At 45.3% G+C, this 27,963-nt stretch overlaps 2 protein-coding genes across 7 annotated transcripts; one reads left to right on the top strand and one right to left on the bottom strand.

The window, feature by feature from the left end:
- Positions 1-319: 319 nt before the first annotated feature.
- On the bottom strand, positions 320-18,918 carry hhatla (hedgehog acyltransferase like, a). Of its 5 annotated transcripts, none has more exons than XM_056420272.1 (14): positions 18,698-18,918; positions 10,604-10,923; positions 9,120-9,280; positions 8,058-8,125; positions 7,837-7,950; positions 4,952-4,972; positions 4,549-4,743; positions 3,601-3,810; positions 3,023-3,194; positions 2,762-2,906; positions 2,621-2,656; positions 2,320-2,521; positions 1,558-1,699; positions 320-1,395 (listed from the first exon to the last, which is right to left on the bottom strand). In XM_056420272.1, the coding sequence occupies exons 3-14, from the start codon at positions 9,223-9,225 to the stop codon at positions 1,253-1,255; spliced, it is 1,554 nt and encodes a 517-aa protein (XP_056276247.1). In that variant the 5' UTR covers positions 9,226-9,280; positions 10,604-10,923; positions 18,698-18,918; the 3' UTR covers positions 320-1,252. The 5 variants fall into 5 exon arrangements, with proteins under 5 accessions (XP_056276247.1, XP_056276249.1, XP_056276248.1 ...); XM_056420274.1 differs by having other exon boundaries at positions 9,120-9,276; XM_056420273.1 differs by having other exon boundaries at positions 9,120-9,246.
- Positions 11,548-26,868, top strand: LOC130197553 (CTD small phosphatase-like protein). Of its 2 annotated transcripts, XM_056420277.1 has the most exons (8): positions 11,548-12,331; positions 20,653-20,810; positions 20,953-20,985; positions 22,475-22,576; positions 23,160-23,216; positions 23,617-23,709; positions 24,061-24,246; positions 24,362-26,868. In XM_056420277.1, exons 1-8 carry the CDS (start codon positions 12,256-12,258, stop codon positions 24,485-24,487), a joined length of 831 nt encoding a protein of 276 aa, XP_056276252.1. In that variant the 5' UTR covers positions 11,548-12,255; the 3' UTR covers positions 24,488-26,868. The 2 variants fall into 2 exon arrangements, with proteins under 2 accessions (XP_056276252.1, XP_056276253.1); XM_056420278.1 differs by lacking the exon at positions 20,953-20,985 and having other exon boundaries at positions 11,550-12,331.
- The last annotated feature ends 1,095 nt before the right edge of the window (positions 26,869-27,963 follow it).

Here is a 27,963-nt window from a genome sequence, read left to right as displayed (position 1 = left end):
TGCGTGTCCCAGGAAGCCATGACAGTGGACCAGGACCCTGAAACCTGAAGCAGCTACACGAAATGTACACTGGTTCGAAATGTCTTGAGAGGATAACAGCTGGTGTTATACATTTATTCTTGTATTTATTTATTTATTCCTGTATTTATTTATTCTTGTATTTATTCATGCATTCATTTATGTATTTATACTTAAGTCATTTTAAGTCCTCCATATGGGTGAACCTACCTGTGTAGACCAACATTGGTCAAATTGCGCCATTTAGTGGCGACACATGATGACGAATTACTGTCACGCAGGAAAAAACAACCACACAGTAGCCTATTTAGTCTCTTATTAAAGCGTCACCAGTGATTGAAACAAAATTAAATTGTACAAATAGTTCCAGATTTTTCTGCAGCAAAGCTCAGTCTACTTTAGGATGAAACAAAACTTTATTTTCAAGTCGAACAGTTGAAACAAACACACGTTGAATAAAACCCCCTAAAATGAAAAATAAAGGCATTACAATGAACTCTCTCTCTCTCCCGCTGCTGCAGCAGGTTTTAGTGACAGGCAGGATAAGAGTGACCCATATACTCCCTGTTAAGGCCCACTGCCTTTCACAGGCAGGGCCCGGATCCTGTGAAGGAGGTAAAGATGTGGGGAAACCTCCCACCCTCCAAGGGTGAGGAGGAGGAGGAAAGCTGTCGCTCTCTGGGCGGTTTGAACCACGTTCAATTGTTCGTACATTCTCCCTCCACTTTATCTATATTGTGACTTTGTAGAGGACCTCCACAGCACCCTTTGTTCATCGTCTTCATTGCCCTCCACACATCCTGGTTTTGTGTTTTTAAACCTTTGGTTAACATTAAGATGACTACTAAGATGACTAAGGCAAACTTTAAGTAAATAATTAAAACTAATCATTAAAATGATGATGACACAAAGTGGTCGTTCCCTAACAATACTGTATGTCTTCATATAGTCTCAGATGTAGCATCGTACAAATATTTAGCATGCCTAGCATTTGTTAAACAATCTTTTGTTCAGATAAAATACAAAACTGCACCGTCGGTGGATTTGTGCCAAAGGGCGCGGCGATTATCTACAGCAAGTGCACTTGAGGACATTTCCGAGTTCAAAATATTGCCTCGCTTCTGACAAACAAAAAGGCAAAAACAGAAAGAGAAGAAGACACAGGCGTGTGAATAACACAGGTGCTGACTGTCGACCGTGAAGTCTGTGACGGTCCGTTTGCTTTCTGTCGGGTTTATTCGGCCTTTTCTTTGCCCTCGTCCACGGCCTTCGCCGGCTCCGGGTCGTCCAGGAGGGCTTGCCGTCTCTCCCTTTCCTTCACCAGCTGCACGCCGCAGTAGGTCACAAATAACACGGAGAGGGTGGACAGAGGGAAACCTGGACGAGACACACAAAGAGGGGCGAGAAGAAGAAGATGAAAGTACGGCGTTAAAGGAACGCAGACGTTTTAGTGCTGTGGCCTTAGAAGACGTCGCCCGTGGAGATTCTCTTGAAGCCTTACTTTACATTTTGACATAATAAACCGTTTTTGTTCCCCACCTTTGAAAATCAGTCGTCTTCCCACCAGCTTGGCGAACTCCAAACTGTTCAGGGCGAGCACGTTGTAGAGGACGATGGTCCAGAAGTTGGCAGCGTTGAACACCCCCCGGATCCTGCGTGACATGGCTTCACCCATTACCCCCTACGGACGGACGTAGGCGCGTTCAGGATAATGGCACCGAATGACACGCAGGGCATAACTCCATTTATACACTACCGTTCAAAAGTTTGGGGTCACTTAGAAATGTCTTTATTTTTCAAAGAAAAGCACTGTTTTTTCAATAAAGATAACATTAATCAAAAATACACACTATATATTGTTAATGTGGTAAATGACTATTCTAGGTGGAAACGTCTGGTTTCTAATGAAATATCTCCATAGGTGTATAGAGGCCCATTTCCATCAACTATCACTCCAGTGTTCTCATGGTACATTGTGTTTGCTAATCGCCTTAGAAGACTAATGGATGATTAGAAAACCCTTGTGCAATTATGTTAGCACATCTGAAAACAGTTATGCTGGTGATATAAGCTATACAACTGGCCTTCCTTTGAGCTTGAAGTTTGAAGAACAAAATTAATACTTCAAATATTAATCATTATTTCTAACCTTGTCAATGTCTTGACTATATTTTCTATTCAATTTTCAATTCATTTGATAAATATAAGGGAGTTTTCATGGAAGACACGAAATTGTCTGGATGACCCCAAACTTTTGAACGTACTGTATTGTATTGTGTATTGAATCTGCATGTGTCTCACCTCTATGGTAGACAATGGCGGAAGGGAGAACAACTTGGCCACCCACAGCTCAAAGTTGAGGCCGAAGCAGTTGAAGAAGGACCAGATGTAAACCAGCTCACACGGGCCCAGCCACAAGGTGGTGATGGCGAAGGTGCAGAAGGTCGCCAGGAGCTCCTTGAAGATTTTGTTGTGATCCCCGCCGATGTAGTCGTAAACATACCTGCAAAAGTTACGACTCCACTTCAGCCTGATGAAGGCACAACATCTCTCTTCCCTATATACACCATGCCGGTTCTGTCATTGTAAACTAAACACTCACTTGCACAGCCAGTCATTGATGCCTCTGTCAAAGTGCCTGAAAAAAAGGAGAAAAGTTTACTCCATTATCAACGTTTCAGTGTGGCCATCGAGGGTCCACGTGAGGATTTATGAAAACGGCACTCGTGTGAATCCCACGTACGTCTCAGAGAAGACGTAGAGCATGGTGATGCACTTGGGAGGCTGGGGGGGGTCCAGGTGGTCCAGCGTCGCCACCGTGTTGATGACGCCGAACATCACGGCTGCTTTCACCCAGTCGTACACCAGGTTGGAGTACGCCAGACCGGCTGCGAATGAACACGTGGAAACAAAGCATTCACGGTCGTGGGCGGTAACATTAATATAGCCTCTACGATATCAACAAGACGGAGTCAACGTGAGACACCGTATATCTCGAGCTCACCCAGACTCCAGTCACTAAGCTTGGAGACCAGCTTCATGTCGCTCGGGATTGTCAAGATGTAGAGGTAGTGGAAGAAGACGTCGACCACCAGGATGACCCCCAGGTGCCTCAAGGCCTTGGTGGTGATGTTCCACAGCTCCCTGTCCTTGCGGGTCAGCTGGGTGTTGTTCACCTGTGGAACGCCATCACTGTTTGGTAGAGCGATACGACCCTGCCCCAGCATCTCAGCAACAGTGATAAGAACCATGTATATATGTATATATATTTTTTAAAGGATTGGGAGCATACACTCGATTAAAAAGACATTCACAGAATTTAAATAAAATACGTCCGTGTGGGGAAAGTCTTTTCAAATCAAAGCGGACATGTGCATGAAAGTAAGTTTTCCGTCTCCTCCCGTGGCTCTAAATCGAGTTACATAATCACTCGGCATTCTGAGTGGGCGTTACATCGATTATCCTCAAGGACTCTTCCACTGCAATATGCACTCATGAGTGATACCGTCACATTTCAGAAGGGGCTGCTGCACGTTTTCCCACTTGTACTCATATTTCATGTTTCATACCCCCCCCCCCCACCTGGGCATGGAACCCGTCGAACGTCATGATGGGACCGAAGAAGAAGAAGGGGAGGTAGAAGTTGTATCGCAGCAGGTCGCAGAACGTGTAGCTGCCGTCCTTCCTCTCGCAGTTCTCCAAGGCGAAGCTCATGCAGCGCAGGATGCTGAAGCCGCAGCCGCCATAGAACAGGATGTCTTGAAGGTCGAAAGAGCCGGTCACCAGGGCTTCCTGTGGGAGGAGCGCGTCATCACCATCACCATCACCATAACCATCACCATCATCACCATCACCATCAACGTCATCATCACCATCACCATCACCATCATCACCATCACCATCAACGTCATCATCACCATCACCATCACCATAACCATCACCATCATCACCATCACCATCAACTTCATCACCATCACCATAACCATCACCACCATCACCATCACCATCATCACCATCACCATCACCATAACCATCACCATCATCACCATCACCATCACCATCACCATAACCATCACCACCATCACCATCATCACCATCACCATAACCATCAACTTCATCACCATCACCTTCATCACCATTACCATCACTAAAACGATCATCATCACCATCATCTTCATCACCATTACCATCACCATCACCATTACCATCACCATCACCATCATCTCCATCATCACCATCTCCATCATCACCATTACCATCACTAAAACCATCATCATCACCATCACCATCATCTTTACCACCATCATCATCATCATCATCATCACCATCACCATCATCTTTACCACCATCATCATCATCACCATCACCACCATCACCACCATCACCATCATCTATAACCATGATATACATTTGTATCTGAATATATATTCGTAATATAACAAGATAGACGTCTCCTCCTAATTTCCCCGGCTCGTTCGGTGGCCCCGGTGAGCCCGATCCGAGGTTTGGAACCGGCACCCGGCCGCTCACCTGCCAGGAGTTATAGGGCTCCAGCTTGATGGAGGCCAGCGTGGTAAGGCCGGCCACAAAGCACAGCCACTTCTTCTTGACCATGGCGACGCTGTAGAGCACCACGCAGTGAGACAGGACCAGGGCCATGAAGGTCCAGCCCATCGTGGTCAGCACGGCCAAACCGCCGTACACCCCGAAGATCATGGATCTGTGCTGTGGGTGAAGAGGGACCGGCGTCAGTGCGACGCCGCGGCGGGGAACACTTCCACACTGTTAGTACGACAACACGGGACCAGCTACAACGACGGATTATGGAGAGATTACACAATGAAGGGGGGAAACACATCTAATGTCCATGTATTGACGATTACAATGAAACACGTGACAAATGTTATGAAATTCACAAGTTTATTAATGTTACCTTACATCCATCAATAGACATCTTCATTGTACGCATGTAACGAGACAGAAAACATGTTTAAAACAAACCGTACGGTACATGTTCATTCAGGAGGAGGTGCACTCAACAGGCGACAGAGCAGCTCATGCATCGAGTACGGGTTAGACCTCGGTGGGAGGGGGGGCAAATCTACAGGAGGACCAATCAGATTTCACTCAATAGAATCACACTGAACTGAATTACTGTTACAGCCCAAAGCCTGATGTTTACATAGCTTCACCTTCTACAGGTTTACACCACATATCAAGTGGTGAGGCAAAGCATGTGTTAAAACACACACATGGAGATTTATATATATATACATATATGTATATACACTGCCGGTCAAAAGTTTTAGAACACCTACATTTCTCTAAAGGAAAGACCCACACTTTTAATGGTTATAATGGTCTGTCTTCCTTTGTAAATTGCCTTTTTCTTTCCATTATAATAGTAATATACGACTTCCTGCAGTACAATACTGTGAAAATAATGCTTAAGAGTGTGTATTAACAGTCTGTTCCAACACTGATTTATACACACAGGGTTTGTATATATTCAACAAAAGTTGAGACACCTGAAGGAATTGTTAGCATCAACTTCCGAGGCTTCATTTACTTCCAGAACTTGCAAAACAGCAGCAAGTTGTGAACCCACGACTTGTTCCCTGAAAAAGGCCTTTTTGTATAACTCTGAAATGTACATTATTTTTCAGTTTTTGGTAACCTAAACCATTTTGTTTAACCTCTGGCAGTCTGCCGCTGACCTTTGTACCATTTCAGGATATTCACTGGACTTCAACTGCTTCAATTTTAAGAAAAACTGGAAAAATGGGGGTGACTTTTGACAGTAGTGCACATAAATACATATGTATATATATATATATATATATACACTATACACACACAACAAACATATACAGGACTGTCTCAGAAAATTAGAATATTGTGATAAAGTTCTTTATTTTCTGTAATGCAATTAAAAAAACAAAAATTTCATGCATTCTGGATTCATTACAAATCAACTGAAATATTGCAAGCCTTTTATTCTTTTAATATTGCTGATTATGGCTTACAGCTTAAGAAAACTCAAATATCCTATCTCTAAATATTAGAATATCATGAAAAAGTATACTAGTAGGGTATTAAACAAATCACTTGAATCGTCTAATTAACTCGAAACACCTGCAAGGGTTTCCTGAGCCTTGAAAAACACTCAGCTTGGTTCAGTAAACTAAATCACAAGTATGGGGAAGACTGCTGATCTGACTGCTGTCCAGAGGACCATCATTGACACCCTCCATCAGGAGGGTAAGACACAAAAAGAAGTTTCTCAAAGAGCAAGCTGTTCACAGAGTGCAGTTTCAAAGCACATCCACAAAAAGTCTGTTGGAAGGGGGAAATGTGGCAGGAAACGCTGCACAACCAAGAGAGATGACCGCAGCCTTTTTTTTTTTTTTCAAGTTTCAAGTTTTTATTGTCACATCCCCTTTTATACAAGTATAATCGGTTTGTGAAATTCTTATGTGCAAAACACCCGACAGCAGTAGCAGACTAAAAAAAGAATAAGAATGGGAATAAACTATACAATATCCACACAAAAAAGAAGAACGTATTAACAATATATATATATATAAAACAATGTAATAGAATATACATCCTGACAATATATATATATAAAACATATATATATATATATAACAGCATTGTGAAGAAGAGTCGATTCCAGAATTTGGGGGAGCTTCAAAGACAGTGGACTGAAGCTGGAGTCCAGGTATCAAAAGCCACTGTTCACAGACGTGTCCGGCAAATGGGCTACAATAGCCGTATTCCCATGGTCAAGCCACTTCTGAACTCAAGACAACGGAAGAAGCGTCTGACTTGGGCTATGGAAAAGAAGCACTGGACAGTTGCAGAGTGGTCCAAAGTCCTCTTTTCAGACGAAAGCAAGTGTTGTATTTCATTTGGAAGTCAAGGCGCCAGAGTCTGGAGAAAGGCTGGAGGCGCAAAATCCAAGTTGCTTGAAATCCAGTGTGAAGTTCCCACAGTCAGTGATGGTTTGGGGAGCCATGTCAGCTGCTGGTGTTGGTCCACTGTGTTTCATCAAATCCAGAGTAAATGCAGCTGTGTACCAAGAGATTTTAGAGCACTACATGCTTCCGTCTGCTGAAAAGCTCTATGGAGATGAGGATTTCATTTTCCAGCATGATCTGGCACCTGCCCACAGTGCCAAAACCACCAGTAACTGGTGTACTGACCATGGCATTACTGTCCTCGATTGGCCTGCCAATTCCCCTGACCTGAACCCCATAGAGAATTTGTGGGGTATTATGAAGAAGAAGCTGAAAGACACCAGACCCAACAATGCAAATGAGCTAAAGGCCGCTATTGAAGCATCCTGGGCATCCATAAACCCTCAGCAATGCCACAGGCTGATTGCCTCCATGCCACGCCGCATTGATGCAGTAATCCGTGCAAAAGGATTCCCAACCAAGTACTGAGTGCATTAATGGACATTTTCAAATGTTTGATTTTGTTTTGCTGTTATAAATCTTTTTTTTTTACTTGGTCTGAGGAAATATTCAAATTTTATGAGATAGGATTTTAGAGTTTTCTTAAGCTGTAAGCCATAATCAGCAATATTAAAAGAATAAAAGGCTTGCAATATTTCAGTTGATTTGTAATGAATCCAGAATGCATGACATTTTTGTTTTTTTAATTGCATTACAGAAAATAAAGAACTTTATCACAATATTCTAATTTTCTGAGACAGTCCTGTATACACTTTACACACACATTAGAGACATGCCGTTACACCTGCACGTGGTCGCAGCGCAAGCCGACGGGCATTCACACACGTTCACGCACCTTTGGAGCCACGAGGGTGAATATCTTGGCAAAGATAACGTGGCCCATGAGAGCAAAAAGGATATGATTGCGGAATGTAGAGAACCACATCATCCACTCGAAGTCTGCCGCGTCCTGTGTTCGAGGGATGATGCATTACTATTACAGCTACTCTCCTGACGTCCTGCATTAGCAGATACGTATATATATATATATATATTATATATATTTGAGCAATTTACCATTTTCCTGCCAAAGTAATGCCATCCTGGTTTCACGCTTTCCTTGAAGGCCTTTCTGTTTATATTCTCTGCGTAAAGGAAAAAGACATTAAACAACAACATGTAATCCACAAGGTATATATACATGTTTAACTCCTATATGGCAAAAACATAATGTAGGCAGCTTCATTTTTAATATATTTTTAAACCTGCTTTGGTACTGTGGGATCGTTCACGTTGAATTTAAGGTTCATTCAGTCCATTTGATAACATCAAATATTACATAACCGACTCACTGCAAAGCGTTTTGCTATTTCTGACGGCGTGAATTTGGTTGTAAGAGATTAAAAAGCTAACACAAGGGATGATAACAGAAAAATGTGAGATAACGTTTAGAACCGTGACGTCGGTGTTGAGACATCCAGTACCCCCCCCCCCCCCCCCCACAACAGCTCCTCCAGCTCCACCTGATTACACTAATGGAGAGGAGAAAATGATATTTAAAATGTGAGGCCCAGTCAGGAAAAGCCTCTTAAATCTGGGAGCACGGCCAAGCTTTTCTCGCGGGCCGTCCCGGTGCCACTGAGATGCCCACAGACCGGCAGACTGAGAGATAAGTTATAGAAAACCAGGGAAGGAAAAGAACCGGGTGCAAACGCATCACTCGAATGAGGCTTAGTGTGAAATATCTCCATCAGGAGAATAATTAGAATGTAATTGGAACAGCTTTAAATTGTCTTTGTATAAATAGGAACATGCAGGATTTCCTAAGGGGGGTGGAGGGGGGATGAGGAGGGGGGCTTTCAGTTTGCTCAATGAACCTTGTTCTATGCAGTTTTATTTTAAATGGAGCAATGTTAGAAGGATTGTCAAAAGGTAAGTAAATGTATTCTGTGAGATGCATTTTGACTGAACGCGTTGACTGTGTGTGTGTTTGATTTTTTTTCAACTGCTCATAAAATTGTGCGTTCACTCCGACTCCCAAAAAATGTCATAACAAAAGGCCTTTGGGGGAACTCCAGTAAGCTCTTGTTGCGTCACCGCGTGTGCTTTGGATGTCCCTCGGACATGTGCCGCACTCACCGCTCGAGGCTTCAGATATCCAGCTGCCTGCCCACACCAAGGCCCCGGCGAGCACCGCTGTGTACAGATACAGCTCAAATCTGGGGAGGGCGGCCTTGACCCCCATGGTGGACCTGTGCACTGGAAGCTTGGGACAATCAGCCACAGCACATTAGACCTGACTGAAGGCAAAATGTATGAAGAAAAACAACAACAACAACAACAACCAATACACGGGCGCATCTGAAACTTGGGAGTATTGGGGTTATGTCAAGTATATCAAATATATCAAGTTTTATTGAACCAGTGCCCCCCCCCCCCCCATCTCAACCCTTACAATGCCTTTGATTATTCTGAAGGAAGGTGTTATGTTTCAGTGAGGGCTGAGACGGCCTATACTTTTAATAATACATGGTTGGTCCGCAGCCACTAAATAGGTTGTGAGGCCTCTACACACCGTGTGCATGCACATTGTTCACTAGTCATCACCGCCACACAGAGTCCTTTGGCAATGTGTTTAAATTGTACCTAATGAAGAAGAAAAAAGTGGGGGGAAAGCCTAATGTCTAAGAATGTAGAGCACACAATCACACATTGAAAGTAGTTCTGAACAGGTTTAGATTTGTGATTTTAAAATGGAGAGGTCGGGGCGGTCTCGCATGAGTTTGGGGAGAGAGTTCCAAAAGGAGGGGGCAGAAATAGAGAAGGAGTGTCATGAGCTGGTGCTGTGGGTGTGTGTATAGATTTAGTAGGTGCAATGTTTTCATTTATTTTCATTTTTACATTTTTTAAAATTGGATATATGTTTTGGGATGTTTGAATGATGTATTGTATGAATTAAATGCGTTATTATCATTATGGTGATGAAATGTAAAGACTCCAATGTTCCATAACGCATCAACACGTGACCACCATGGCAGATGCAGCGTGTTTTACCAATAAGCCTTTTCGGGTCCACGGGGGGGCTGTGACTGAAATAGTACTGCAGAGCTGTGGCCCCTCGGAATCAGCACCGTCAGCTGCGCAACCCTACCTCTCCGTTCCGATTATAGCTCCCGCAGTTGGTGGTGCGGGACTACCGGCAGCTGCGCCGCGACGCGATCTCACGGGAAGAAGAACTCGCTCCACGGAATAATTAGCACTGACGGGAATTACCAAGAATGGTGCATCGGAGGAGGAAAAACAGACTGTTACTTTCGAGTGTGGGACGGGGAGGGGGGGGGATAACGCCTTTACCTGAGTGTGTGTGCGTGTGCTTGTGCGTGTGCGCGCGCAAGGCTCATGTCGCGCACTCGGAGTTGAAGTTAAAAGGAGTTGGACTAAAAAGTCCTGTCCATGCCAAGTTGTCCCCATGCTCAGTAGGACCCCGTGAAGCGCCCTGCATACTAATACTAGTTCACCGTCTCACGGCTCCATGCACACACAGCTCCACAAAGGCCTTTTTAACACGGATTATTATACTATTTAACCCCCCACACTTGTTTTTTGGTTTGGGTTTTACTAACCTTGTATCCGCTTCAAGATGGGGGGGAGCGGTGTTTACAGCCAGACTCTTCAAAATAGAGAATGTGTTTTAAAATAATAATAATAAAAAAGGGGGTGGCGGTGGTACAGCAGGTTTTCTAATTCATCCGTCCTGTGGGGGGCTTGCCTGCTGCCGCTGCTTGAGATCACCAGCCTCGGCCTGTCAGGATGTTGCGGACTCAACGACAGGAGGAGGAGGGGTGGAGGAGGAGGAGGAGGATATATTTATCCTTCTGTACTGCACCGCAGTGAGGGGTGGTCCGCAGCGAGCCCAGCAGACCTTACAGGAGGGCAGCATATGCTGGGAGAAAGGGTTAAAATAAAGAGAGGAGGAGGAGGGGGGGGGGGGGGGCGTTAGCGTCAATCAATAGCAGCATCTTAAGCCTATGTTATACATGCCTAGTGACACATAGAATACTCTTATGATTCTCCAGTAATTAAAATAAAATAATGGATTAGATTTAAGAGGAAGGCATGAGCAAGACTGTAAGTAAACATGTACTTATGGACAATTAATAACGGTGCTGCAAATGTTTTTAATAATAGAATATTATATTTGAGGGACTTTTCTGAATGTGTTTCCATAGTTTTTCAGTCATTTTAGCTACTCCAAATCCGCCTCTGTGATTGGTTGACTAAAGGCGGGCACTGTACCCTCCTGTAAGATAATGAATGCAGGGGGTCCTCGACGCAGTCTCCTACTTTAGACACTAGGTGGCGCTCTCGGCTCGTTAAAATTAACCCCGCGCAACACACGCGGAGGGGCTTCGAGATAAACGCCAGCTGCTGTGCTTGGCTTGATAAAGAGCGCGTTAAAGACGCGGCTGTAGGCGTTGCCATGTTTTCGAAAGTGTCCCTTCATGCTAAAGAGATGCGATTTGTCGCGTGAGGCCCACAGTAATTACAGGAGAGAGGGGGGTTGGGGGTTTGTGGGGGGCGCTCGAGAAAAGTGGCGTCCAGCAGCACGGGTCTGAGCAATGTGGTGCTGCCTGCCGGAGAGAATCCATCACAGAAACAAACCGCCCCCTCCCACTCCGAGTGCCCCCGCTTCAGATGCAACTCCTAATACATAAAGCCTCCATGTTGCCGTGGGACCGTTGGGCCGGCAGATGATACGTTAGCTCCGAAGTGTTTCGCCAACTTTCAACGGTCGACCGCGTTCCGTTGGGGGTTTTTTTCAGGACGAGCGCGCGAGCCTCCCAACGGGCGTCCCGCTGGTTTCAACGTGGTTCCACTCGGCGCGGCCTCGCATTTTGGATGCTCGGCGCTCCACAAGCTAACTCGCTAACACAAGCTACTTGCTAACTATTTGGCGATTCAACGTCGGTGATTTTTGTGTACGTGTGGTTTTGTTTCTTATTTAGCCACACGCATCATTTAGACGCACACTGTCGGTGTTTCACGTGTTTTTGCAGCGATGGTATTTAGCGGAGAGCCGTAAATGACAGCCGTTCACGGGCTTCCATCCACCACCGTGCTCGCTGGTCGGCTGTCCCCCGCAGCCGCAAACACTTCGCCCTGGACGGCTGCAGCTTCGTGGGCAGGCTGGTCACCCTCATCTTAGCTAGGAAACGAAGCGAGCGCACTTTGTGCGAATAACATTGTGGGGGGAAAGGAATAACCACCCGTCTAAATGGACCACATGTCCATCATAACCCAAGTTTCCAACCCGAAGGATGAAGAAATACAAGCCTTTAACCAGGAAAAAGGTAAGGAAGACTCAACTAGCGGCAGCGAACTAATGCTAGCTGGCTAACTACTTTTCTCCGACGTTTAGCTCGCTAGCTGCTTTACTAGTTGAAGACACTGGTGGGCTGATTGTGATAGTTATCTATATGAAACATGGAAATAACATAACGGTAATTAATAAGCAACAAGTTCGTCAGAGTGGCCTCGTCCCGGATAAGTTATCCAAGTAGCTGAACGTCTGTTTGTTGCGCCTTGAAGACACGAAGAGCGCTCCAGTGTTTGTCCTTTAATCCATTTAATGTTGACTCAATTAACGGTCACATTGTTGTTGTTTGCGTGGGACAGTAGTGGCTCGCGCATTACGTTAAGCCAAAGGATGACACGTCTTCTCTTTTAAATGTTTGATTTTTTTACACTTTTTTTTTGGGGCCACATAACGGGACTTGATGATCCGATGATTCACTTTATGAATCACCCACGCAGGCAAAGTCCAGAAGTTCAAGGTGGTTTCTTGTGGGTCTGCATGGCAGTAAACTATGTTATTTATAATATAGGATTCATGCAGGCAGAGGAGAACTTTAGGTATCTGCTGTCAGTGATGTGGGCACATGTCATTTGGATCGGCACATCCCTTTTCCTTCAGAGAAGAGACTCCAGGGCCGGGCTGACCTCGTAGGATGCACAGATTTATTTATGCTAACGTCATCCGATTATCTGCTTTTGATCCGATGAAGATTGTCTTTTGTATTGTCGGTGTTGTTATCCACTGCTCTCCAAGGTGGTGTTTTCTCATTATGTCCAGGAAAACGAAATATTTCTTTCTTGGATGCAATCGTTATTTTAATATTCACATTTACTGATAGCTCACGGGAATATTGGGGTAGTTCCCTGTGCATTATTTTCACTTCCACTCCAACTGTCATTTCTCGTTATGCATTTATCCTTTTTTCAGCTTCAGCATGACCTGCAGTGGAGGTAACCCCCTCCCTCCTCCCTCCCCCCCTCCCATAGCTGCTAATGTCCAACCATCCCCATTCCTGGGGCTACTCTGACACATCCCGGGTCACTCCTGGCCATGGGGCGTGTATCAGTATCACATCTCAAACCTCACTTGTCAGACCAATCGTAATGTGAGAATCTAAGTCTTTCAAGCCCAACAATGCATTTTCCTCTGAGGGGTACAGATGCACTCCTCAGTAACTACTATGGCATCTCTGTGGGCGTCATATGAGGTCATCATTGAATATAGGATACAGACATGACCCGTGCAGTGTGTTACGGCTCCGCTGCCGTGATACACACTGATTAACATCTTTATATCGTGTCCCAGTAAAGGTTTTATCAAGATGCCGTTAGTTAGTTTGAAAGCTGTCGGAATGTATTTTCTTGTTAGCGTTTTGTAAGTCACAATTCGGTGCACTGACGTCACTGCGTGTATGAGTAATGCTGAAATCATAAGTCAAATAAATAAGTAGATGAAAATGATTGAGAGCTGTAAGTGTCCACATAATCCATTGCAATTTCTGAAGATTTCTTTTTTTCTTTTGGTCAGAGAAAGTAAGCCAATGTAAAGCATCATTATGAGCTTGATATGTTTTGTCTTTATTTATAGACTACTTGATTAATTTAAATAGATTAAGAGTTTCATTGACTGTTATATTTAATAAGTACAAGTGAGTATGTGGTGAAATATTGATATTATCTTGAACTCAGGATGTGTCGTGCCACACAAAAGGTATTCTAATTAAAGAGCAAGTATGTATCAGTTGATTATATTTATTTTTAAAAAGTTTAATTCGGTGATAAGAACAATCTAAATCGGAGAAAAAACATGTCATCAATATTATACCCTTCCTGTCTCCTAAGTGGGCGTGATCCTGACATGTTTTCTTTTTCTTACATTATATATGTTCAGACCAAACAGCCGTATTTAGCATTACAATACATTAGTAAGTTTAATGGTTTTTGCACACGTGTATTGCTTTTTTTCTGGATTTGTCCATCCAAAAAATGCTGTTTTAGTGTCACAATATAGCAGAGGGAAAATGGGACCAATATTTACTTTAGTGACTAAGGGGCCGAAAGTCGAGTAAGAGTGCAAAGTAGAGCAGTGATGTTGTTTCAGCCTCTCTTTTTTTTAGTCGCACATAATGCTTCCCTTAGGGCAAAATCAAATCTTAACATCATAAAAGAAATAGTGTTTCAATGTGCTTTATTCTATTTGTTCTGGACATTTTGAAAACCGGTTTCATTTGAGTGTAAGAGCCATAGCCCTGATATTACTTTTTTTGTTGCAGCAAACAAACAGAGAATATCTTTTGTCCACTTGGTCAAAATCACAGGGTTCGTACGGTCATGGAAAACCTGGAAAGTCATGGAATTTTAAAATAGTCATTTCCAGGCCTGGAAAAGTCATGGAAAAATCTTAAATCATCAAAGTTTTGGAAAAGTCATGGAAATGTGTTATAATCACATGTTCATTTACGCCGAGTTTGAAATAATTAATATGTTTTTTTAAAGAAAGACGCTCAAAATATAAGCCGGTGTACGCTCTCAATACGCAACATTTTCTAAATTGTTCATGTTTATTCCGAGATTTCAGTTTGGTCATGGAAATTTGGTTTAAAGTCATGGAAAAGTCCTAGGAAATCCACTGGTCAAAATGTGTAAGAACCCTGAAATCAATCCACACAGCAGGATTATCTGCTTTATTTCCTGTGTTTCGTATAAAGCCAACCAACGGCTGCCCCTTTGCAGTCGTCGAACACGGCCCAGCCCCGCAGCTGTCCCACAGGAACTCTGACAGGTAGTCTTACATCGCTTGAACCGGCTCCAAACCGGCTGGACAGAAATTGACCACCTTTTGCTCTCGGCGTCAACAACATGCGCCGCCTTCCACACGGGTGAGGCTGCCGAGCAGCAGCCTGGATATAGACGTGCTGTCCCGTTGGCCAGAGCCCCACTGACCTCCAGGACAAGTAGAACTACTTGCAAGGATGACGATGTTTCTTTTGTTTTTCTGTATACTCTCATTCACACACGGCTTCAGTTTGGGGGGAAACAGCACCGTGATTTTCTAAAGAAGATATTAAGGGCCGTGGTCTTAGTGGGTCTTGTCTTCCTTGGAGTTATGCACCCGGACCGTGATGCGTTTATGAGACGCAAGGGTGTCTCTTACAACATCGCCGCCTTCACCCGTATAATAAATACTCCTCCACGGCCATCGTGGAATCCAAGATGTCCGAGGGTTGATTTATGGGTGGCGCTATGCACCGCAGTTCAACGACGGTAACTTCTACCGGGCGGGTTTCGTCAGGTTACAACCATAACTTGAGGTTCCCCATGTGTGAAGTTTCTAAATATGAAATCTATTAAAGAGTTTGACTTGCGAATGAAAACGTCTGCAGCGTAAATGAGTTGAACCTAATTGCTCTGTTGAAAGAAGCAGAAGTTCAATGGAACCGCAACTGGATTCTTTTTTTGGGGGCATCTGCCAAGCAGGTAAATAAGAGCGATGCTGTATAAATATATAAGATAAATAATTTCAATTTTCCTTTTGTACGCTGCTATATAATTACTAAAGAAACTAGAATGGGCACTGGGTAGAGCGCATACCTTCGCATATCACAAGATTGGGCATTGAATTATGAACATTTTGGCATTAGTTGCATGCCAATTGGATACAAATTGACCGCACTATGGTAAAAAGAAGATTTTGACCTTTGACCCGATCGATCCCAAAAACTTATCACATGGTCCCCGGATAATAACCAATCATCCCACCAAATTTCATGCGATTCGGTTTAATACTTTTTGAGTTATGCGAGTAACACGCAGACACAGAAATAAATAAATACACGGCGATCAAAACATAACCTTCCGCATTTTCAATGCGAAGGTAACTAAGTTGATCAAAAGTGCCTGCAAGCGATTCCTCTACATCTGGGTTTCACTTTGTCCCTTTTTAAATGAACAGAACCAGATCCAGCGCGTCATGCAGAGCTCTGGCTGACTGAGACGATGGAGTTGTCGCCAGAGTTCATTCACAAACTTGTGTTTCTGAGGTGATCAAAGTGTTGGCGCGTCTCGCCGCTTGCCGCCGCCTCGTCTGCCGGTTATCGTCCTCTGTTCTGACGCGAGACTTTTCCAAAGCGGGCCTTTTCCAAACGATTAATTAACCGCTCCTCCTGTCCTCGTCATCCGGTCGTGCGATCCGCCGTCTCCCTTTTCTCCGCACACCGCGTTTCTTGCGATGCCGATGTTGCATGTGTGACGTCGGTGAGCGGCATCGCTCAAGTTTTTAGGACGGTTAAATCATTTTCTTGTGGATTCAATCAGTAAAGGACTCTGTTGACATGCAGTGTATGTGTCGGGGTTCGTACGGTCATGGAAAACCTGGAAAAGTCAGGGAATTTTAAAATGGTCATTTCCAGGCCTGGAAAAGTCATGGAAAAAACGTAAATCATAAAAGTTTTGGGAAAGTCATGGAAATGTGTTATAATCACATGTTCATTTACACAGAGTTTAAAATAATTAATGTTTTTTTAAAGAAAGACGCTCAAAATATAAGCCGGCGTACGCTCTCAATCCGCAAAATGTTCTAAATTGTTCATGTTTATACCGAGATTTCAGTGGTCATGGAGATTTGGTTTAAAGTCCTGGAAAAGTCGTTGGTCAAAATGTGTAAGAACCCTGATGTTTGTTTGTTTGTGTATTTTATTCAGTCAATCAAATCAAATACAAGACAATATTATTCTATATACCGTATTTTTTGCACTATAGGCCTTTAATTTTCTCAAAAAACGACAGTGCGCCTTATAATCCGAAGCGCCGTATATATGGATTAATTCTGGTTTTGCTTACTGACCTCTAAGCGATTTTGTGTGGTACAAGGCGCTCACGGCGCTAAGTCAAAATGGTAAACTACAAAGCCGCACCGCTTGCAGCATTACGGCTACCGTAGCCAGGAGCGTCGCGGAGTAATACATACTGTGCTTCACCATAATATTACAGTGTGTGTATAAGGATCCCAAAATGGCACCTGTCAAAAGACACGCTTACGACGCGGACTTCAAACTCAAGGCTATCAGTCACGCAGTAGAACATGGGAATAGAGCAGCTGCGAGAGAATTCAACATCAATGAATCAATGGTACGGAAGTGGAGGAAGCAAGAAGATGACCTGCGCCAAGTAAAGAAGACCACACAGAGTTTCCGCGGGAACAAAGCGAGATGGCCACAGTTAGAGGACAAAATTGAACAGTGTGTTATTGAACGCGTTTAATAAAGTTTGATCGACTGACTTATCTGACTGTTTTTTTTCCGCTTAATGCGCCTTATAGTCCGGTGCGCTTTATATATGAAAAAAGATCGAAAATAGACCATTCATTGACAGTGCGCCTTATAATCTAGTGCGCCCTATAGTGCAAAAAATACGGTAATATACAAAAGAGAAAGACTGAAAAGGTATAGGTAGAAGCAAAAAATGCTTATAAATTCCTATCCTAAATTGAAATCAAAATAAATCAGAAAATTAATATCTAAAAAATTAATATATTTATATATACAACCACATACATCTTCCATATAAATACGTTTTAAATCACATTTATAACTCTCAAGAATTGTTTTATAAATAATTCCCTTGAAAACCAAAAAGGAGTTCACCAGTCTTACATCCATCTCAACATTATTCCATGATTGGACTCCTACAACAGAATTACATCTTCTTTTAATCCCTTTTTTAGCCTTTTGTACCGTGAACTTACAAACATCTCTCTGGTCATACTTACTGATGCTTTATAGTGTGTGTTGGAGCTTTTATTCTGACATTTGTATTTAGTTTTATTGTTAAGTAATATTGATTAATCCTTATTTAGGTTATATTCTGATATGTTAGAAGAGCTTTTTTCTTGTGATAGTTTTAGTTTAGTTCATTGTGATTGTTGTTTAAATATATTTACTTTTAGGTTCACTGATTGGGTAACACTGGGCACCTGTGATTATATGGAGGTGTGGGTAGTGTCAGGACCAGCATGCACCTGGGCGGCCTGTGGTTTTTTACCAGTACACGGAGGCAGTGTCAGCATTTTGTTTGTTCTTTTTGTTTGTTTAGTAAATAAATTCTAAGAATAATGACATGCGTAAATGGACATTAGTTTCTTTTGGCTGCGTCAACTCAGAACCCCCACGGTAGCCATTTGATTTATGTTTGTATGTGATGTATTTGGACAAAGGGCGACTCCAGGGTGTTTGCTCTGCGGACCGCCTGCTGCTGGAGATGCTCCCCGAGAGACCTGAATATGTTGCTGTTGGGTATTAAATGCTTAATGTTCTTTGGTCCTGAACCTCGTAACCTTTGACCTGTAACTGTGAATTTGCGTTTACCTTCTCATAATTACCACCCGCCCCCAGGTGAGCGGCGTGGCGTTCGAGGTCAGTTCTGCTCCGCACGACTCGTCGTCCTCGCCTGTTCTCCTGAGGGTCTTTTGTGCCGAGGAATCGACGCGGCGTAGCGACGAGGCGCAGGAAGCCGCCGCCGGCCTCGCCGCCCCCGTGTTACAGGAACGCGGAGCTGAAAAGACGAGGCAAAACTTTAATGAAATAAGTTGTGTATTTTAATTTAAACCAAGCTGACTATGCCAGATATGATCATCACGGAGAACAATTTGGTTCTTCCCGTTTGCCCAAGCAAATCTCTAACTCGATTCCCTCGTTTGGTATTTGGCGGTTTTGTACATGTTTGGTGTTTCCAGTGGATTAGATCAGAATGTGTCCTTTTTTCTGCTCTGGAAACATTTGGGCAGTAGCAGGAAGTGCGTGCGCATCGTGTGTTCCTCTTCTCGCAACGTGCCTCTTCTTCGTTTTGGAGACGGACGATGTCATCGGGAAGTGACGGACGTGGCCCGTCTCTTCGGGGACTCGTCGATGTCGCTCTGACGGCCAAAAGCTGTTCGTGCGGCCAATTATTTTTCTTTATTTCTTTCCTTCTTTAAAAACGTACACCCTTTTCTGTCTCACAATCGTGTATCCGCGCTCGGCCGATACAGTTTTCAGGCGGACGCCTCCACAATCACTGCATGTCTGAGAAATTCCACGTGTGCAACGGTTTAGGTTTCTTTGAGCGGCTGATTGTTTGTTTCCTTGTTGAAGGATGCATATTGTGCTCCCATCGTCTCGGGGGAAGGAGCTCGTGTCACAGATACGTTATTCTCTGGATACCCGGCGCGAAAAGCAGTAATTAAGGAGAACAGTGACAGAGGGGGGGGGGGGGGGGCAAAGTGCTTCATGGAGCCAGGACATGCTGCTGCTCTGTCTGATGCATTTCCTGCTCTCATGAATATCTGTTGGCTGTAGTGTGTATAGAATTAATGTATCTACAAGAGTGTGTGTGTGTAACTCCACACGGCCTCTGGACGACGTGAGGCGGCTGCTTTCGTCTGCTTGTGATAAACATGGCACTGTTTTGTTGAGAGGTTGGTTCATTGTCCTCACTCATACGTTGTGTACTAGTATTTAGCTCTAGTTTCCTCCAGGCCCAGCGTTCCCCACGCGTCTGCTGGGGATTTGTTTACGGTCAGGAGCACAAAGTGGCACAAAATCAAGACGCCAAGAGACATGACATCATGCTCTCTGCTGCTCGCTGGTCTTCAGTTGCAAACGCCTTCTGGTTGTGTGAGCCGGGGGGGACTAATGTGTGGAGAGGAATGCAGCCTTGTATAGGCTCTCTGGGGTCCGAGGGGCCTCCCTCCTCCTCCTCCTCCTCCTCATCTCTTGTGCGCGTCCAGGCTGCTTCCGTCACTCACCTGCCACTCGAAGCATGGGGAGTCAAATGTAAGCAAGCTTTCAAAATGGAGACCCCGAAGCCGGTCAGGTGAAGGGATCTACGACAGAGAGAGGGGGGGCGGCTTCCCACTTGTCACTATTAATAAAAGCTTGGTGTCTGCTTTAGGCCCGGCTCCGTCGTCCTGGCATGAGGGCTGATTTGCAATCGGAGCACTCTGAGCCGTCTCTGTGTGACGGATGAAGTCACCCGGCCGGCCAAGTTATGTTCTGATCGGTGGTTCTGCCGAGCCGGCTCAACGAAACCCACTTAATGCCATTTAATCACAGCGGAGGCCTCGCCTGTTGTGGTTCATGGCGGCTCACGCCACCGCGGTCACTTAGCAGGATTGTAATCGACACGTGACGGTTTGTCACTTCAGCAGCGGCCGCAGCTCGCCATGCAAATACCCCCAAAGTAAAAGCTTCGCCACGCTCCATTTATTTATTGTTTTTTCATGACGGAACATTGATTTGCATTTCCACGTGTTCTCCCTCTCCCTCTCCCGTTGTTCTCCCAGCGTCCCAGTCCAACGGCAGCCTGAAGAAGCAGAGGAGCCGGAGCATCTTCAGCACCTTCTTCTGCTGCTTCCGCGACTCCACTGCGGACGCGCCGGCCGCCAACACCAACACCAGCTCCCCGCCTCCACCCGCCGAGGAGAACGGATCTCCTCCCAAGGTGGGCTGCTGCTCCACCGAACGCACGCTGTTTGTTTTGTGTGTTTGTTCTACCTTTTGGGATATTCTCTACCATATCTTCTTCTATTTTTGTTGTTCTCCCTCCTCCCCCTGTTCACGCGTCTGTCTCTCTTGTGTTGTAGTGTGACCAGGTCGAGGTCATCCCCGTCCCTTGTGTATGTATTGCCTTTTTTTCCTTTTTCGTTTCCGCACGCCGCCCGTCGGCTCCGGCGCTCTCGCTCCGCTCCTCAGACTCGGTTCAGTGTCGTCTGATCGTAGCTCCGGCTGCATGGAGGCTCTCTACCCGTGGGGTCAGGTGGAGGCTCGGGGCCCGGTCCGCATGCGTGACGCTCCCGGTGGTTTGTATGCTTCCAGAAACACTGAAACACTAACTGTGTAACAAGTTGAGTGTGAAGCGGCTTTCATGAATCGCCTCAGGTGCGAAATCCATTTATTGTGCTGCTTCAGGGCTCCATCACACCAGACGCGCCTCTCAAAAACGCGGCGCCCGCAGAACTATTGATTCCCTCTGGTACGGCGCGGCTTTCAGACGCGCCTTTTAAACGCCACGCGGCGCAGGTTTCTTGCGTTTTTCAGGGGCGGTTAAAAGTTAAAACATTCTCAACTTTAAGCGCGAGGCGCGCAGCTCATCAACGTCACACTCGGCCAAGGCAGCCAATCGGATCAAGCAGGAGGCTTTCCTTCCTGTTTTCTCGAGGAGAACCTCATCTTATATATGATATCAGGTATTTAATGACTAGCTTTATAATCCTGAATCTAAACACGACTCAAACTGACTCCTGCTCGGTCGGAAGTGCAACTGAAAGCCTCGCCATCGAGACACAATTGGCGGAATAGATGGTAGATAGATGTTCGCCGTACTCTTTCCTTTCTTTTTAAAAATATCTTGAACCCAAAATCAACGGTTGGTTGCGCACGCAGGTCGGCTCCTCAGGTGCGCCGCGCTGTTTTGCCCGGCAGGTTTTTGACAAGATGTTTTTGGTGCGGCTGCGTTTCTTAGTCGCGTCTGGTGTGATCGAGCCCCTATCCATGCAGTTGGGTAATATTAGTGAGAGTTAAGCTCCACAGTTGCTCCTCAACTTAAAGTTCTCTTAATAATACATTTATTTGAGAAAGGATTTACATGTCTATCTGGTTTGGTTAAATCACCCATCAGGGACTTTATGAAATTCCCCTCTAAAGATCCATCCACAGTGGAAGTTGTTTCCTAACGCATCGTTCCTCCACGACTTCACCCCATCACGCATGAATTAAACAGTTTATTGGCTTTTTCTTTTTTCAACCAGAGGTTACGGTTTGAGTTACTTTCAATGTAACTGAAAAGCTAAACCTCTGTTGTAATTCAATCCCCGAAGATTTGACCGAACGAGAAGATGTGTGATGGCGCTGCTTTCTCTACGTAGCTGGCCGTAGCAGAGAGAGATCTGGTGTTGAATCCCACTGGGTGTCGTGTCAGACACGGTTTTATCTCGGCTGCATTGTCACCTATGGAGACGCTCTCATAACCCGGCGTTGGCTTCGCTGCTCGGCCTCTCGCATTAATCTATGCAAACTGGAAGTCTTCTCTCGCTCTCCGTCGGTCTGTCTGTCCCTCTCACGCTCTCTCCATCAATCTGACATTTCCCGTCTCGTCTTTCCCCGCAGCCGCCGGCCAAATACCTCCTGCCAGAGATGCTAATATCTGACTACGGCAAAAAGTGTGTGGTGATCGACTTGGACGAGACGCTCGTCCACAGCTCGTTCAAGGTGAGAAGAGGCCGGCGCTCAAACGGAGGTTCACCGTGGCCGTTGTGCAGTTCCTCGGCCGTCCCCCATTGGCTCGGCCGTCTTTGTATAATAAATGCAATTTGTCGATGGAAAGAAAATTCTGGATTTCACCAGCGTGAAAACATCGTTGTAAAGCGCACACACACACACAACCTCGCAATGAGAGTAATACGCCATGTGTGTCAAATGTCGTTGTTGTCGTCGTCGTATCCAAACATCGGCAGGGAGTCCAAGCTCTGTTAAACCCTCTGGAACACTGTAAACAAAGCAGGAGAGGAGCAGGTGAGGGGGGGGGGCAATATTACAGAGAGCAGCTGCCGTTCATATTTATTTGAGTTGAAAAACACCTTGTTACAATCCTGTGTGTGTGTGTGGATTACTAGAAGTTGCAGGAGGACAAAGAGTGGGTATTATTTAGGCATAAAAGAGATTATTTTCTTCCTCTTATCCCAGAGATATTGGAATCTGTGCATTGCAAAGCTGTCGCGCTCCTAGCAGGACACCTGCTGGTCAGTCGTGGTACTGCACCCACTGTTTGAGCGCCCTGTGTTTCTTCTTGCAGCCCATCAGCAACGCAGACTTCATCGTCCCGGTGGAGATAGACGGTACCGTTCATCAGGTATGGATCACGCACACAATAACAAGAGGACGTTTTTAGTACAGCAGACCTTTTTGTTGCATTAGGGTCAAGAGGTCACTTGTTCCCATGTGACGCCACTGAAGAGACTGGCTGTGCTCCAGTTCAAGTAATCCAGGATAGGCTGTGTGTATCTGGGTTGGCCTGTTCATGGTTACTTGCACTGGGTGGCAGTCGCTGGGCGGAGAGAGGACGGTCACCTGGCTGAATGACCGTTTGACAACGCAAGAAATGAGGAGCGGTAATCCTTTTGTTTATGTAGCAATCGTCAAAACATTCAGCACACTGTCCACATCCTGCTATTAAATTGCGTGAGTAAATTCTCGCTCATTTCGTCCGGTCCGCCGTGTGTTTTTCCCTTTAACCCCGGCGTGTCTTGCAGGTGTATGTGCTGAAACGACCCCATGTGGACGAGTTCCTCCAGAAGATGGGGGAGCTGTTTGAATGCGTCCTCTTCACAGCCAGTCTCGCCAAGGTGCGTTCAGGCCCCCCCCGTACACGCCGCTTCTGCTCACGTGTGTGTGTGTGTGTCCTCGTCCCGGTACATTTCATCGGCTCTCGCTGCCGTCTGAATGTTCACGCGTCCTCTGAGACGGTAATGCGTGGGCGAGTATCACGGCTGTGTCCAGGGCCTCCTGTTTCCGTAGCGTCAGACGGAGTTGACCGCTAGCGGTCAGTCGTGCTTCCGGTAGTCGTAGTGTTGGCGTCGGGCGAACGCAACCGGCTTCCCTTTGTTCAGGTGGAGCTCTAGCCGAGCCGCTGTCACCGCCGTGACCTCGACTTGACCTCGTTTGTAACGCGTTGTGTGTGTGCTCGGTGTGGACAGTACGCGGACCCCGTGGCCGACCTGCTGGACCAGTGGGGCGTCTTCCGAGAGCGACTCTTTCGAGAATCCTGCGTCTTCCACAGAGGGAACTACGTCAAAGACCTCAGTCGGCTGGGACGAGAGCTCAGCAACGTCATCATCGTCGACAATTCGCCCGCCTCTTACATTTTCCACCCAGAAAATGCCGTGAGTTCTTTTCACCACAAGTTGTTTTTCGGGGTTCTGTTGAATACACCGGGGGTCCTCTTCCATAATGTACGAGCCGCTATGAGAGCAAAATCTTAACTGCTGGTGTTCCAAGGTCCCCGTCCAATCCTGGTTTGACGATCTGAACGACACGGAGCTCCTGGAACTGCTGCCTTTCTTCGAGGGACTTAGCAAAGAAGAAGAGGTTTACGGGGTCCTGCAGAACCTGAGAGGCAGGTAGCAGGGCACAGCGCCACGCAGGCGCTCTCGGCCCTTTTCTACAACCACACCTCTCGGACTCGGGCAGATCGGCCCACGCGTGCCCCTCTCGTCTCTGCCCCAAGGGGTCCCGGGCCTCTGGGGTCCCCCTCCCCCTCCGCTTTCATCACCTGGTGACCGGCTGCTTTCCGAGTGCCATCAGAGAAAAACACTAAAATATCCCAGGAGCACTGTGTTTCACAAAAAAAGAAAAGAAAAAGCGCCCCAGAAGGCGCACAGAGGTCCTCCGCTGATGACCGTGGGGACAGAATGCTAAGAGAAATGAACTCTAGTCTTTATTTTTAAACCAACAAAGTTTTACTATTCGGTGAAGTGCTTATTTTAAAACCAAAAAAAACCAAGAAAAAAAACACGCCCAACAACGTTTTGTCTGAAATTTCTTTTGTGGTACCACAAAAGTCTGAGAAGATCTCGTCCTCGTATTGTTGCTATGCAGAAGGAAGGACCGCGACTCTCTTTTCTTACTGATGAAGTGCCTTGTGTGACTGTTGTTTGTGGAGGACGGTATTTTGTACACGGCATATTTCAGTCTTTTCACACACAATATGCTTTAAAGTCGACTCAGACGTCTCTTCATATCCAAGTTTGACTTCCTTTTCTTTTTTGATTTATCAAAGGCCGGGTAAATGTCTCCAGTGTTTTCTTTTCGGCATGTTTGTGTCATTATATAGACGTGACTTTCTTTCTGCTTACATTATATGTAGATCTAGTTCATTTGTTTATCGTGCCATTTATTTTCTGTCTTTCTAACAATACACCCCCCCAAAGGCAAATAATATATATATATTTATATTATATACTTATATATATTATATTATATATATATTAATTTATATATATATTATTTGCCAAATAAGCAAATTCTTCTTTTCTCTTTAACCGGCTATCTTTCCCCAGGCTTCAGCCATAACTGTTAAAGCATTAGTAGTAAGTTTAGGATGTATTCTCTTGTCAAATACATTAGTATGTTATTATTGTCCCGAGGTTCTTGTTCGTCATGTTGTGTTTATCATATTATTCCGGATCATCCTGTCTTTATGTTTCGGGGGGGCAGCGTCGCCCTCACGGGATGATCCTTCTCAATAATTGAACGCGGATGCAACGGTATCCCTTTTGTTTCAAGCGGTCTGGGAATTTACGGTCAGCGGGTCGAGTGCCATGTTTATTTGTTCTCCGCGAAGCCCGTCTCGAGGGAACACGGCGGCGTGTTGCCTGGAGTCTGGCCGGCGGTGGCGTGGTTGGACACGGCGACGGCCCGGTCACCTTCCCAGACTCTAACTGCTCCTCACCTCAGTGCCTACGTTTGAGAAGAACCACGCAAACCCAAAGCTGCAGCATTATCGCCACGGCAATAACCGTTTTCATTTATTTTTTGTGAAAGGGGGCGGGGCTTCCATCCCACCGGGAGAGGGTTTGTTGGCACTAAAGGCAGACAATGACATTCAGGGTTTAACCGTAAAAACATGAATTTCTCAAATTATTTCACCCGAAATCTGAACATAAGTTAGTCCTTTCACAAAGAAGTAAAAACACTGAATCAACGAAAGACGCTTGGTCCTTTTCAACAATGAGAACCAACAGAAGCGTTCATCGTGGTCCCCTTGACAGAAGCTCTCAGCTTTTCTGATGCAAGAAAGTAAAAGGAAATAAAGGACGGCCTCCAGGACCCAGTTCTAGGGTTCTAGGTGGAACCGCGACCGCACGGAGGAACCTCATCATTAACGTCTCCATTAATTCCACGGTGACGTCGTCTTCGTGTGACATCCACTCGTATGCGTGGCTGAATTATCTTTGACACAATATAGAGCGATAAAGCACGTGGGGGAGCACACGTACTTTATCGCTCCTGATGTCACGTTAAAAATAGACCGACACTACTTCAGAATTCCCAACAATAATTTTATTTTGTTGTCTGGTTGAAAGGCGGCAGCTCCAACAGGCGTTTTGTCAAATTCTTTTAGCGTTTGTGTTGGCGAGCTCACGGCGACGGCTTCAGTGAAATCTCTTTTGTTCTTAAGTGAGTGACTTCTCAACCTCTCAGATCACCTCTGAACACGTGTCATTGTGATATTTTTCTACCTTTTGTCAGTATTTGTTTTGAAAGATTGCAAATTTTGTGTGTGATCACACACCCTTTTGTATTGACTTCACGCCGTGGTTCTACAACAATTGAGTTCAAGTCACTGTTTGTTTTTTGATGGTCATTCACTTTCATTCTATTATTTCTTTGTAAACAAACTTGTGGGTTATGGTTGGCTTACTTTGAGTGTCGGCAGCGTGTTGTCATCCCGAGCATCCCTTTTCTTTCCATAATAAAAAAAAAAAAGGCTTCATTGAAACAAGTGTTACGTCTCCATTTTTATTCAAATGTGTGACACATGAAATAAGGCCAAAGATCTTCTTCAAACTGCCGTGATTGAAGCTACGGTCCAATAACCGTCACCAGATCCTCAACTGGGTTCTGTTGGAATAAGCCAACTCAAATATACTTTATTCATTAATTTGCTTCCAGTCGTGTCGCAATAAAGCAAATCAATCTGGAGGAATGTTGCTCGCCTTCTGCCAGCAAGTCACCGCAGGTCGAGTTATTAGAACGAGACAATTTAGTCAACAAATACACTTAAAACATCCAATAAATTGTGTTTTTGGCCCAATCTTGTGGTCGTGTTGACGAGTATCTACCCGTTCAAACATTCCGCGGGTGTGGCGCAACATGAGCATCGACCTGCGCTGGTGTTTCTGACCACCTGATGAATGCAAGTCCAATATTTACCCTCGTGCGTCTCTTCAGCTGCTCACCGCTCAGTGGGCAGCAGGTGCTTCTGAGGGTTTCTCTCCACACAGCTGCTTGTGGCCGACAATTGGCTTATAAAAAAAAAAAACGCTCACAAGCACACACAGCAAGAGAGCTGTGTGTGTGTGTGTGTGGGGGTGGGGGTGTAGAGTGTCACTAAAAGGCTTCCCGCTCACACGAGAACTCCTCGTTCTAAATGCACGTGAGTTGTGGCTGTCAGTAAACAAGGTGTCCTCTCATATCAGTCAGCTGTCGGCGGTGCGTTCGTGTGCATCATCCGCGACTCCCTTTTGGTTGTTGGAGTTCACGAGGTGAATGGTTTCATTCAGGGAGGTGTGCACACTCCACAGGGAGTCAACAAGGAACGACACAGTTGTCATATTCCACATGGCTTCACTGGAGGAGCCCCAGGGTTATGAAGTCAACGTTAAAGTCTTGTGAGAGTTCAGATACAAAGTTTAAGGGGGCCACAATTTAGTTCAGAAGTGCTGTAAAAAGCTAGAGTTAGCACCTCCTCCTCCTCCATGTTGCAGTTTGCATCCACATCGGCCGTCTATTGAATCCCGTAAGAACTTAATTGTGATAATTAGCATAATTTACTAAGTTAATTTACCAAGTTGTGGCCATGAACGATCCTCGTGAGG

This window comes from Pseudoliparis swirei, chromosome 8, assembly GCF_029220125.1.
Source record: "Pseudoliparis swirei isolate HS2019 ecotype Mariana Trench chromosome 8, NWPU_hadal_v1, whole genome shotgun sequence".
Classification (NCBI taxonomy): domain Eukaryota; kingdom Metazoa; phylum Chordata; class Actinopteri; order Perciformes; family Liparidae; genus Pseudoliparis; species Pseudoliparis swirei.
The sequence above is the reverse complement of the archived record's forward strand: the minus strand, read 5'-3'. Positions and strand labels throughout refer to the sequence as shown.